The 13,759-nt window shown below is 38.7% G+C and overlaps 1 protein-coding gene across 8 annotated transcripts; it reads left to right on the forward strand.

The window, feature by feature from the left end:
- Positions 1 to 2,296: 2,296 nt before the first annotated feature.
- SRSF10 (serine and arginine rich splicing factor 10) lies at positions 2,297 to 13,314 on the forward strand. Of its 8 annotated transcripts, XM_046002235.1 has the most exons (7): positions 2,302 to 2,502; positions 4,016 to 4,120; positions 7,689 to 7,792; positions 9,021 to 9,183; positions 9,412 to 9,465; positions 9,599 to 9,700; positions 13,040 to 13,314. In XM_046002235.1, the coding sequence occupies exons 1-7, from the start codon at positions 2,438 to 2,440 to the stop codon at positions 13,098 to 13,100; spliced, it is 654 nt and encodes a 217-aa protein (XP_045858191.1). In that variant the 5' UTR covers positions 2,302 to 2,437; the 3' UTR covers positions 13,101 to 13,314. The 8 variants fall into 8 exon arrangements, with proteins under 8 accessions (XP_045858131.1, XP_045858123.1, XP_045858172.1 ...); XM_046002175.1 differs by lacking the exon at positions 13,040 to 13,314 and having other exon boundaries at positions 2,297 to 2,502; positions 9,415 to 9,465; positions 9,599 to 10,397; XM_046002167.1 differs by lacking the exon at positions 13,040 to 13,314 and having other exon boundaries at positions 2,300 to 2,502; positions 9,599 to 10,397.
- Positions 13,315 to 13,759: the final 445 nt, after the last annotated feature.

The following is a 13,759-nucleotide window of genomic DNA, read 5'->3' on the forward strand; positions in this document are numbered from 1 at the left end:
AGTTAGTAAATATTTGTGCCTCACTTTTTCCTTTTATTTCTCAATCATTATGAGTAAGAACAGTAATTGCTAACATTTAGAACGGACTTCATGAGCATGCCACCTGTGCAGGTTACGCGGGGCACCAGACTCCAAACAACCCTGCACTTGGCTTAGTGTTTCGTTACTGCCATCTTCATAATTTTTCCTTTTGCCCTGGGCCCCAGAGATTATGTAACCAATCCTATTAACATTTGGAGGGCAGACTCTATTTATAAACCTTTACACACACTAAACTGAGTGGCTGGAGTACCCCCTGTGTAAATTTCCTCCATCTCTTAAAGTAATCTACAGAAGGCTGTTTTCCAGTCACTAAAAAATGTCTAACTCAAGAGGAGGGAGTGCTCAGCAAGTTCCTCTTATGCAACCTACACAAACTTCTGGTTTTGTTTGTTTGTTTGTTTTAAAGATTTTTATTTATTTACTTATTTGACAGAGAGAGATCACAAGTAGACAGAGAGGCAGGCAGAAAGAGAGGGAGAAGCAGGCTCCATGCTGAGCAGAGAGCCGGATGCAGGGCTCCAGATCCCAGGACCCTGAGATCATGATCTGAGCCGAAGGCAGAGGCTGAACACACTGAGCCACCCAGGCACCCTACAACCTCTGTTTAAAAAAAAAAAAAAAAAAAAAAAATTGTACTTTTTGCATTACTGTCTTATATACACAAATCCACAATTACTTCAGTTGTTATTTGCTAATTTTTCTATGAAAACCTAAGTTTCATGCTTTTCATCACTGAATTTCCAGCATCTAGCACAATGTCTGACACATAATGGGTAATTAATAAATGTTTTTATAAATTGTGTGCAAAGCTTCTTGGAAAACATAAACATAGAAAAACAACAGCTCTGGGGGCGCCTGGGTGGCTCAGTGGGCTAAAGCCTCTGCCTTCGGCTCCCGTCATGATCCCAGGGTCCTGGGATAGAGCCCCCGCATCAGGCTCTCTGCTGCGCAGGGAGCCTGCTTCCTCCTCTCTCTCTACCTGCCTCTCTGCCTACTTGTGATCTCTGTCAAATAAATAAATAAAAATCTTAAAAAAAAAAAAAAAAGCTCTGCTATAGAGCACAACAGACCATCACCACCCATGTCAAGTCATGTAATTGCTTGATGCTGACCAATGCAAAATAATGCTTTTATGGCCCTTTGTAAAATAAAAGCTCATTTAAATAAACAGTGCTTGGGTCCTGCTGTCTGTTTGGTATTGTGCTATATGCCAGAGGCATTTCAGTAGGTGATCCCTCATCTCCAAAAGTTGAATCTGATAGAGCAGGGAAAGATTCTTAATCTGTGGTCTGGTTAGGGTCCCTAGGACCCTTTCAAGGAGTCAAAACCATAGTAAACATTATTTGCATTTTTCACGGGTAGTCTCCCACAAATATAGAGTGGAGCTTCCCAGAGGCCACATGACGTGTGATGAAGGATAGTGGAATGTGTGCCTGTGTGTCATTACGACCTAAAACTTTCTCCGTTTTAAATTCTAGTTCAGTAAGTATTAACAGCTGTAACCCACATAAGCAGAACTCTTTGGAGTCTTCCATAATTTGTAAGAGCTTTAAGAGGGTCTGAGACCCAAATATTGGAAGTACCCTTTGCTACATAGGCCTTTGACAACAAAGAACAGCTGTGGATGACTATGGAAACGAAAACGTGAGGTCTGGGTTCCAATCGAAAGATTGAGAGCGGCCTTTAATCAGGAGGAAATAGGATTGACAGGTGGAGAAAATGACCGAGAAGGGTTTGAGCGCGGGCAGCCCCCGCACAGGTCCTCAGGGAGTGCTTCCACGACGCGCACAAAGCCCTGGGGAGGCAGGCCCACCCCTCGGCAAGGACACACGCCTCCTTTCCTTTCACACTCAATACCAGAGGCTGCAAATTCTTCCCTTACTGGTCAGCGATCTAATAAAAGCCAGAGCATAACTTGGCCGAGACAGGAAATCATATGGCAGTCTCTAACGTTTAAAACTCTGGGTAGCAATAACTGTAAAGTTCGGCGTAAGGGTTAAAACGTCTGCTTCCTCTCTTGGAGGGGTAGCAAGGGGAATACCCCGGCAAGGCAGAAAAGGGCGGGAAAATAAAGCACTAAAGAAAGAAAGCGCAGGCTTGGGGGAGGGGAAGAGGCCGCGCAAAAAGCCAATGAATGAGAACGAGGCTGCGGCAAGTAGCCCCCACCGCCCGCCTGCGCAGGCGCACGCCCGGCGATCTCGCGGGAAAGAACCGTTGCCGGTCTCGGCGTTGAGCCCAGCTAGGAGGGGGTGGAGGCGGGAGTGAAGTCTCGCGAGAAGAGGCGGTTTCGTAGCGGAGCCCTCTGGCTGAGAGTGTCTGAGGATCCGCCGCCGCATTCGCGGACGGTTTACTGAGCCCGTTAGTGCCCCTGTCGAGCGAGACTCCCGTCGCCGTCATGTCCCGCTACCTGCGCCCTCCCAACACGTCTCTGTTCGTAAGGAATGTGGCCGACGACACCAGGTGTGTACAGACGAGGGACCCTGGGCCTATCCGGGGAGGCCGCAAGCTCTTGGGGAGGACCCGTGCGGCGGCGGCGGCGGCGGCGGCGGCGGCGGCGGCGGCGGCGGCGCGCTGGGCCGGGGGAGGGGAAGGCGAAGATGGCGGGTCCCGCGCGGGCTTTCCGGCCCCAGCTAGGCCGCGCCGCCGGCTCAACCGCCGCGGGGGAGCGAGGGCGGCTCCCCTGGTCTTCCCAGGCCGCCGCGGGGAACGCGGGCCGCGTGGCTGGGCCTCGGTCCCCCTCCCCCTCCGCACTTCCGAACCCCGTCCTTCGCGTTTCCTCTCGGCGCGTCCAGCCCCCGCCGAGGCCGAACATCCGTTCCCCATTGATTTGAAGTTCACGTTTTTTGGGGTACACGCCCCCTCGGCCCAGGGTTTTTGTGTTTTGGGGTTTTTTGGTTTTTTGGGGGTTTTTTGCTAGGTAAAGAATTGCAAGGAAATAACGGGATCGGGGGAGGGGCGTGTATGGAGAAGCATTCGCAACTCTATTTTTTTGTTGTTGTGTTATAGTTCTGATTTTTGAAACGTTGGAGATGTTTGGGGAGAAGGAATGTCAAAAATTGGTAGATAAAATTATTCCAGTTAGACGGTGCGAACTAGTTCCTCTCATTTCCCGGAAATAACTGGTCACCCTTTGAGAAATGAGGCTTAGGAAGTCGCTACCATTTGGATGTTAATCTAAATTGGATTAATCCAGACCGTGCCTTTGTTCTCACCAATTGTCTTAATTGCTTGTAGTTGCCGTCAGAATTTCTTGGAAGAGATCATATCACTAGAAGAGACGTTCTGTTTCACACAATCACTCTAACCCCCCAACAGTCAAATTTATTTTGGTAGCCTTGTGTGATTTACATTTTACCGTCCTTACTTTTCCTAAGTAGGAAAGTAATTCGTGTTCTAGCATCTAGAAAATTTTTCCCTTGTCTTTTTGACCTTCCATTTAAGGAATTATATATATTTGTGACTTCTGTTTTTCAAACCTTTATCTACCTTCTACTAGGTGTCTAAACCTGTCGCTAAAATTTTAGGATGAAAGTGCTTGGTATTCAGAGTACTAATGTTGGTTTGATCCTTTAAAAGTAAAACATTCGTATATGCAACCTAATACTATTATGCCTTTTATGAAAAATTAAAGGTGTGATTAGAAACTAGATAAATTTGTGATCAAATTTCCTTAGATGTCCTTAACTGTTAATGTAAAGTAATAGATTTTATTACAAACTGCATTATCTTCCAAAAATCGTGGATCTTAGCATTTCTTTTTCAAAAAGATAGGTTGCCTGGTTATTTTTCCTGTGCTCTTAAAGTTGGCTCTTGATGTTGAGATTTAGAAAGCTTGTCTGTTTCTGGTCACCCAGGGATACAGCACATTACCTGTCATTAATTGACAGATTACAGAAAGTTGCCTGTTTCTTACAAAGAAATTCTTTTAAAGAAGTGAATGTAAAAATTGGGGGTTTTTTTTATGATGTTTTAGGTCCGAAGATTTACGACGAGAATTTGGTCGTTATGGTCCTATAGTTGATGTGTATGTTCCACTTGATTTCTACACGCGCCGTCCAAGAGGATTTGCTTATGTTCAATATCCTTTCTTCAGATGGCTGATTAGTGAGGGGTGTTGAAGTTTGAAATTCAAGTTTATGTAAGAGGTAACATCTAAAAAGTAGTTTACTTTTGTCCTCTAATGTTTAATGTCTTCAGATTTTTGAAAATTAATTGACTCACACATTGCTCTTAACTATTTCTTAAAGTTAATCCAAAAATAGTAAAATATTTAAATTCCCATTCATGATGCTGAAACTCAAATCAATGATGATAAAATGTGATTTAAATTTGAATACACTCTGGTTGCTACCACCTTTAATGTAAGTCAAATTAAAAGTTAATATGTTCTTGTGCTTAGCAATTAAAGTTTGGTATTGTCTGTTAATTTGAATCACTTGATCAAAAACAAATTGTATAACAATGAGGTAAACTTCTTTAATATTGTCCCCTAATTTGCTGTCCTCTGTTGTTACCTCAGAGAATGTAAAGCTGTACAGTTATGGCGACCCCAAAGAGAAAGCATGAAAGAACCTTTAGAGTAGAGTTCAACACTTAAGGCAAGTAGACAAGCCAAAGACCTCTTAAGGATCAGGCTTGAAGAGAAGGGAGAGTTTGGGAAAAGAAAAATTAAAGAAAAGCTGGAAGAAGGACAAGCCTAATGGGAGACAAAGCCTCGCTTTATCTACAAAAGGGGGAAAAGGTTGTTTTTCAAAGTTAAAGATAAAGCCATCTGTCATATTTGGCCAAGCATCTCATGACAAGTCCTTCTGACAAGCACTTAAAGAGTTAAAGGTCAAGATGAAGTTGAATGATGGCCAAGATTAAAGGAGTCATACCTGATGTATCCTACAGAATAACTATTTTCCTTTTTTTTATTTTTTTTTTAATGTTTTCTAAGCAGTTAATTTTCAAAACTATTCTGGTTTGGTCTAGTGACAAAACCTGTAAGTTGATTTATGTGGGCCTTTGATGTTGTGATTGTGGTCTTGTATAAATGCACTCTCTCAGCTTGTCAAGTTAAAGTGTACCAGGATATAATGTTGTTAAGCTTAAACTCGGCATATTTCTGTTTCGGACCAGATGGTCAGATCCCATAGGGTAGAAGGCAGTGTGCTTTGGAATAGCATGAGGTTCTGGGGTCAAGCTGACTCCGCATGAGCCATGCTTAAACGGGAGAGAGGTGCTAGCACTGGGAACTACCTAGAAACAATCTCTGGTGGTCTTGTAAGGTCAAATCCACTGGACATAACTACCTGTTTATAGATTTTAAAGTGGCTGTGGGGGGTGGGGGCGCACACATACTCCAGACTTCTAAACTTAGCTCTGTGAAGCCTGCTGGTCCTTGCACTGCTTTAGCACATACCATCAGTTAGCCCTGAGTGGATTGCAGAAGGCCTTATCCCTTGTATGGGTGCCTAATCAGGATCTACAGAAAGTCATTCCCTGACCCAGAATTTTAGGTGACATTACTTCTTCAGTGAGACAGCAAAGGTTTGGGCTGTGGGCATCGGGGGAGGAAAAATTGTTACTGATTAAATTCAGTGGGTCTCTTGAAACTTAGGAGGGGTCCTAGTGAGATCTAGGGGAAATGTTGAAAGCTGGTACTTCAGCAAAGGTAGTGATCAAGGACAGTTGGGGGAATTGGTTGCAAAGCTCTGTTAAAGAGAGGATAAGAGCTATATTTGGCTTGCTTTAAAAAAAAAAAAAAAAAGTGATGCTTTCTGGCTTACAACGTTGACCTGATTTTACCTGGTTTGGGGTGGCCTGGGAATCAAGATCAACAGTAGTTTGACTCAAAAGCATGTAGTACTTCGGCCAGAGGAGAGTTGTCATCTAAAGGAGACTCATATACTTCTTATACACAGTCTTTCCGTGGTCTTAAAATAGTTGAAAATGAGTAGGTCTCAGGATTTTGCAAAAATACCGAATACTATTTTCTCTATAACTAGCATCCAAGTGATACTTGACCCTATTCCCGGTTAACCTTCTCTTAACACGTGTAGTAGAACTTTGCCGTAATTCCGTAATTCATCCAGCCCAGGTCTGTTTTTGAGGGTAGAGCCAAGAATGAGTTAATCTCAGTAATTTTTACACCTTTTAATTTTAATCCTCTAAAAAGTAAATTATATTCTGTCTTCTGGCATAGTAAGTAGTATACCATTAAGTGAACTTTTAATATTTTAAAGCCCATCTACATTAACCTTGAGGGGTGTTCAGTTTATAGCACTCAAGGTTCTAAACTCCCCATCAGCCTTTGCCTTTTCATGTTGAAAAACGCCCCATGATTTAGGACTTGGGGAAACCTGTCTTTCATTAACATATACATAGTAGCTTCAGGAAGAGAGAGCTGGGAACTTGCTATTGTCTTTAATTCCTTTCAAAACAAAAAATAAGAAATCTGGTGAGGCAGACCTTTTAATATCTGGAATAAACCGTGGTATCAGTCTTGAAGGAAGTGTGTCTCTTCAGGGGTGTTTTTTAATCCGCTCAAGATCTGTACTCTTGTCTCTCAAATTTGAGAAAAAAATGGATAAGTTGCAAGAGTGATTTTTAGGATAGAATGAAAAATCTACACTCAAACTTAACCCAGTTCCCTTTCCAAAGCTTTTATATCAACCACTGCTCTGAACATTTGCTTGGCTTCATCAGAATGGTGGTTTTAGGAGAGGAGCTAAATTTGGGCAGAATAACTTTGTGAAGCCTAGAGTTCTCATACTTAATTGCTGACAGTGAGGGAAGAGGGCAGGCAAGACAATCGCCTCTCCAATCAGAAACCGGTACCAGTAGTTCCTGTGTCAGATTTACAGATGTTATCTTGAAATTCTCAAGTTGAAAACCAGTGCCAGACCCACTTCTTTGTGGAGAGCTGTATGTTTAGTACATATGGTTAGGGCTTTCCAGTCCAGGAATCTTTAGAAATAGTCTGTTATTTCTTGACCGCATGCTTCTATAATCTGTGCATGGGCGTAATATGCTTTTGGTATAGTGATATCTTCAGTATTTAATGCTTGATTCTGTTTGGATGTCCACAAGTGGATAGCATACCTGTATGGTATAAGGAAGACAACTACATGAAATAATAGTTTAGATACATATAGCAGAGCATAACAGCAAAATAAACTTGAAGTTAATGTTTTATCTCTTGTAAGGTAAGGTATATTCTGCTTGCTTACACAAGAACTATTGGCATTTTCTTTTTTTCCTTTGAAACAAAAATATGAAAAACAGTTTTTGGTTTTATTTTCAGAAATTTTTGTTTTAGTACACAACATAGAACTGACATTTGTTTTTCTTTTTTGCTTCTGTAAAACTTGAAACTCAGGAAGAAAATTTTTGATAGGATTACTTGGTAGTTCAGCTATAACCAGTCCTATTTTAATAACTTTATAATATGTAGTTATATGTGTTTTCACATGTATACTGTAGGAAATCAAAGTGCTTTAATGCTGTGAAGTGTCTATAGCTGAATCCACCAACCTGAGTAAGTGAGGTCTGGATGATTTTCTGGAATAATGAGAGACTGTGAATTGTTCCAGACCTACCAACCAAACGTTCATTTGTTATGAAAATATGCAAAACTTCCCAAGCCCCTTAACATTTAGCACATTTGAGGATGTCCGTGATGCTGAAGACGCTTTACATAATTTGGACAGAAAATGGATTTGCGGACGCCAAATTGAAATACAGTTTGCACAGGGGGATCGAAAGAGTAAGTACTCTTATGCTCAATACATATTTACGTATAGTATGTCATTTTTAAACAGTGCATTGATACCTCTTTTTGGAAGTATTCGCAATTTGTCTATCTGTTCAAAATCTAAAAAGAGTTCTCACATACTTTGCAAAAAGTTAGAACGTGAAGATTAGAATGCCTGAAATGTGTTTGGACTTAAAAGAATGTGGATTGATACAGTCTGCTGTGCCATGTTTTTAATAATTGGGGGTGGAATTAAAAGGGAAATAATTTGGAAACTGTTGGGTCTTTTCAGCCATTTCTCTTTATAAAGATCTTCAAGGTATAATTGGGTATTTGACTGCTTGGCTGTGGAAATGAACAGAAAGAATTAAACTGAGAAAGATTACAGGCTAAACCTAGAATTGGTTTTATATTAGTCTGTGGTTTTTATTATGTGAGTAAACACCAGGTGTTAGCCACATACTAATGACGCAAGGGTATAGGCTTTGGAGTCAGATAGACCTGGGCTCAACCATTTTGTTACCTTGGGCAAGATACTAAAAGATAGAGATGAAAACAGTTGCTGAAGAGAGGAGGAACATAGAGGTTGACGCTAGCTGCCAGTAATTCTCTGGTTCTTGGGTATTTGCTGTGGTATTTATATAAGCATGCATACTTCCAGTATCGCTTTGTAGACTTGATAAGATAACAGGAATTCAGGACTGTCCAGGGATGCAGCTATGTCTAAGGCATCCAATAAGTGCTCTTTTCCACTTTTATTGTGATCTCTCAGAACCGTTTAACCATATAGCCCTGCATTTTAATACTAAAATATTGTTCGTAGGCTACCAGTAAGTGTTTTGTCATTGTTAATTATGTTCCTAATAAATGAAAACCACACAGAATAATTCCAAGTTAGCATATGGTTCAGTGGTTCATATTTTAATTTGGAAATCTTAAAAATGTGAATTTTTTTAATGTTGAAATAGTTGGCATATTTTTGGACAACAAGCTAGATGGTGAAAAAGTCTCTGACAAAAAATAGTTGGGAAGATGATTGAGAGTATCATTTTTAACATAAAACGGTATTCTGATAGACACCCTAGAAAACAAATACCTTTTCCAAGACTAATAGTCACAATTAACCTTGACACAATTTGGGGGTATAAGGGAAGAGAATATAGAAATTTTTCCTGTAATTTAAAGACTTAAAATACTAGGTTTTAATGTTTCTAAATATTTGTTCTATGTATTTTATTAGCTCCAAATCAAATGAAAGCCAAGGAAGGGAGGAATGTATACAGCTCTTCACGCTATGATGATTATGACAGATACAGACGTTCTAGAAGCCGGAGTTATGAAAGAAGAAGATCAAGAAGCCGGTCCTTTGATTACAACTATAGAAGATCTTATAGTCCGAGAAAGTAAGTGTGATGTGTAGTACAGTAATCCGTCAGAAAAGATAAATGTTTGTTAGCATTTAATTTTCTTTCTGTACACTTTAATTATATACATTGTGTGCTTCATTGAAACTAAAAATATTTTAGTGCTTCATTTAAAAAGTTTTATGGCTCACGTTTTTTTAATTAGAAACTTTAGAAGACCGTAAATAGACATTTGTTACTGTTTGCTCTTTCTGATGTACTTTTTAGCAGTAGACCGGCTGGAAGACCACGGCGTAGCAGAAGCCATTCCGACAATGATAGGTAAATAACTTTGCTTTGAAAAAGACTTCTATGTTTTTCAATTTCAGAGTGAACTTTTGCTCTAAAAATAACAAATTTGATTAATATAGAATCTAATTTTTACTCTAATTGTATCTCTCCTCTGTTTTGAAAGATTCAAACACCGAAATCGATCTTTTTCAAGATCTAAATCCAATTCAAGATCACGGTCCAAGTCCCAGCCCAAGAAAGAAATGAAGGCTAAATCACGTTCTAGGTCTGCATCTCACACCAAAACTAGAGGCACCTCTAAAACAGATTCCAAAACACATTATAAGTCTGGCTCAAGATATGAAAAGGAATCAAGGAAAAAAGAACCACCTAGATCCAAATCTCAGTCAAGATCACAATCTAGGTCTAGGTCAAAATCTAGATCAAGGTCTTGGACTAGTCCTAAGTCCAGTGGCCACTGATACTATAAACCTTGATATTTTTAGGCATGTATCATTCATTTACTCATAGTTTGGTTTACTTAAATTATCAGGAATACAATGTTGCAATGATGCTTAAAAAACACTTGTCAGTTTTCCCTGTACCAGGCAAATGGTTATAATTAAAATGATATGCTGTTGAGAAGCCACTCTTAAGAGTCCAGTTTGTTTAATGTTACGGGCAGCTACCAATTTGTGGTGTCTCTGTATATTTTTGTAAAGATTCTCATTTTTTATGCTTGAAGTATTGGTGAAAAGATGTTGGTTGACCATAATTTGCAACATTGTCTTATTAAAAATAAACTTTCATATCCATATTTGGTAGAACTGTTAACCTAGAAATGTAGCTTGCTAATAAGATAGAATGATACAAAAGTGAAGTTGTAGCCACAGTACAGCACTGACTGATCAGACACATTTAGGTTCAGGGTGGACCTTTTTGTCTTGTTAAGGTGTCTAGGCCCGTGATAATAGTTAATTTATGACAGAGCGTGGAATAGTTCTTTTGTTAACCCCACCGTCTTGGGGAATGATGCCAACTGGGTTAAGTAGCATTTGGGGGAAGATTGAGTTTCTGACTGAAACATGGAGCCTTCACTGCTTTTTTCTGGTTTCTGTGAAGATTTGAAACATATAAAAACATCAGAAGAACTCACCTTAAAATTTAAGCAGGTCAATAATGGCAGAAATAATTTTAAGGGAAAAAAATGCTCTCAAGTAGTTACTCTCAACTTTAAGGAGCATTGTTGGTGATAACTGCTTAGTTTTCTTACTGCTGTTAAAAAGCAGCAAGTAAATTGTTTCAGAGTAGATTTTGTTTATGCATATGCGTAGTGTAAACTGAATTTTGATGCTTATAGCACTTGGTCTGTGCATTTGTATCAAAATTTGCCTCCCACTTTATGAAGGAGGCTTGTTCTTCACACGTCAGCTTATTTCATGTGAGGCAAGTTGAAAGAGAACACTCCCATTCTAGGTGATTCTGTGGTGCCATGAAATTTAAAATATTTTGGAAAAAGAATTTAGAGTCCCATCTCTGAGTTTGATTGATTATCAATGTAGTACCTGGCAGTACCTGACTAAAAAAAAAAAAAAAAAAGACCCTAACCGTTTATAATTTCTAGCATTTCTCTGAGAGATTGTTTGGGGGGGGGCAATAAAAGGGACTTGTCCAATCTCATTTCAGAATAAAAGCTAGCATCTTTAAAATTTTTAGATTGCTTGCTTGCAGGTATAAGTAAGAAATATTGTGGGGAAACGATTCCTTTTAGAGGATTACTTTTTTCCAATTTTGGTTTTAGTAATATAGGCCTTGCCTGTAAAGAACAAAAAAGATGGTTTTTAAATACTGTTGTGGAATGTGTTTAAAGGATTGATTCTAGAACCTTTGTATATTTGATAGTATTTCTAACTTTCATTTCTTTACTGTTTGCAGTTAATGTTCATGTTCTGCTATGCAATCATTTATATGCACGTTTCTTTAATTTTTTAGATTTTCCTGGATGTATAGTTTAAACAACAAAAAGTCTATTTAAAACTGTAGCAGTAGTTTGCAGTTCTAGCAAAGAGGAAAGTTGTGGGGTTAAACTTTGTATTTTCTTTCTTATAGAAGCTTCTAAAAAGGTATTTTTATATGTTCTTTTTAACAAATATTGTGTACAACCTTTAAAACATCAATGTTTGGATCAAAACAAGACCCAGCTTATTTTCTGCTTGCTGTAAATTAAGCAAACATGCTATAATAAAAACAAAATGAAGGAAATAATGATTAACTGGAATTATTATAGTTTTGGATGAGATTCTAAAATAACAATGGAAACAATTCTTTGTAGATTTAGGAATATTTTAAATCAGTGTTGCACTAGGCACAACTTTTCTTTGAAATGATAGAATTTGCCAGAGAGGTACATCTTTTATATACTACTTTAAAATTCCTTATGTGATGTCAGAGTTGTTTCATGATTGCTTATTAAGACCCTTGGGGTTAAATAACATAGAAATTACTGGTAGAATTAAGATAAGCATTAAAATGAAATCTGAGTCCGCTAATTGTAAATTTATATTTTCATTATTGGATGGACCAATAATTCTGCTCTTCCCGTCCTAAACAAGATGAATTGGGCCTTATATTTATGGCTTGATTTAAAATACTTTTGAATTGAATGTCAGTGAGCAGTTTAATATACTAAGTGATAACCACTTCGGGGAACTGGTTTAGGTATTTTATGGTTTGAATTCTAGCTGTTTTATAATGACAACAATTATAGCTGATACTTAGTATTTATGATGTGCCAGACACAGTCCTAAAACTTAATGTGTTAACTCGTTTACTTTTCACAAAACCCTAGGAGAGAGAGATACTTTGGTTTACCCCATATCATAGGTGAGGAAATTGAGACATAAAGAAAAGGCTATAAAAGGCAGATCTAAAATTTGAGCTCAGGCCTGGTCCTTATTGATTTTTTTTTTTTTGTAATGGACTGTGTTTTGATGAAAGTATACTGAGGAGATAGCCCATTGAAATTGTTCTCAGTCTTTGTGTAGAAACAGAAGGCCTGATGATTTCATTTTTATATTTATGTCACTTAATATGACTCACCCTATTTTCTTGAGAACTTTATAGTTATTTCTAAAGTGACATACCTAACCGCTTCGAAAGGACTAAACTATAGTTGAACCATGATAGGATCCTATTCATACTTGATGAGGATCCTTAAACAGTGCTTTAATTTTGGGCTACGTAGTTCACAACTGTGGATATCTGCTATGTGTCTGGCACTGTTGTCAGTAGTAGAGCAGATCATACGAAGACTCAAGTGAAGACTGACACTTCACCTCTCTTTTACTTAAGATCTCTGCGTTTTGTTTTGTTTTGTTTTGTTTTGTTTTGAAGCCAAGTAAGCAAGAAGAAAAATGACAGATAATGCTTCAGTGAGAAAGGAAAGGTGCTACATAGAGTATGAGCTGTTAAGTTTACAACCCAGGGAAAAGACCTGGGAAATTGTACTATTCTCTTGAAAATTTGGCCCAGTAAGCTGCTACATCCAGTTCAACTAACAAAATCCTGTATACCACAGAGAAGAATAAAGAAAACCAAACTGACAAACATCCTTCTTTTATTTAAGACCAAACTGCAGCTGGAATACCCAGTACAGTTCTGCTTACTACACTTCAAGAAAGATCTGAGAAAGCGGAAAAAGAACCAAAGAAGGGCAGTTCAAGCGACCAAAGGGTGGGTGGAAGGTGCTGCAGTATGAATACTGTACGAATATTTTGACTCTGGTCTGAAAAGATAAAAGAATGTTATCGAAACTACATGGAATAATTGAAGTCCCTTCAAGTTTGAAAGTAAGCATTTTAGGACAAATAAAAGGAAATTCAACTTTGTTCTTGTGGAAAACTAATCCCTAAATCTGAATAGGTTTATATTGATTCATGGGTAACAGGTCCGTAATAAATACTGGAAACTAGGATGTCTGAATATCAAGGAAGACAGCCATAGTCTCTTACAGTGCCTCTATTGGTCTGTCTCAAACTGAATTGGTGAGAAAAGGTATGGTCCAATATAAACTTTTTCTTGGTTATCTCTTAAAGTCAGTTCCATTTTTGCTGTTGGCAGATCTTGCCATTGTTTATTGCAGTGCCAGTGTTTTTCTGCTTAATGATTTGCTCTGTTGGCATCTGAGTTTATTTACTTGTATGCCATGTGCAGTTTACATCTTCCTTACACTCTCCCAGATAAATTCCGATTATAATACTTGACATCTAGCTAAGAGGGTCCATCTCTTCTCACCTCGGTCCTAAGTCAGTATATTCAGCAAACATTTATTTACGGAGCCCTTACT

Source organism: Meles meles, chromosome 1 (genome assembly GCF_922984935.1).
Source record: "Meles meles chromosome 1, mMelMel3.1 paternal haplotype, whole genome shotgun sequence".
NCBI lineage: Eukaryota > Metazoa > Chordata > Mammalia > Carnivora > Mustelidae > Meles > Meles meles.

Bases quoted from the DNA above. Each gene is read 5' to 3' on its own strand.
- SRSF10 (XM_046002167.1), top strand. From the start codon at position 2,438: ATGTCCCGCTACCTGCGCCCTCCCAACACGTCTCTGTTCGTAAGGAAT. The intron at 7,793-9,020 runs GTAAGTACTCTT...GTATTTTATTAG, and splicing joins TGCACAGGGGGATCGAAAGA to CTCCAAATCAAATGAAAGCC. The intron at 9,466-9,598 runs GTAAATAACTTT...CTGTTTTGAAAG, and splicing joins AGCCATTCCGACAATGATAG to ATTCAAACACCGAAATCGAT.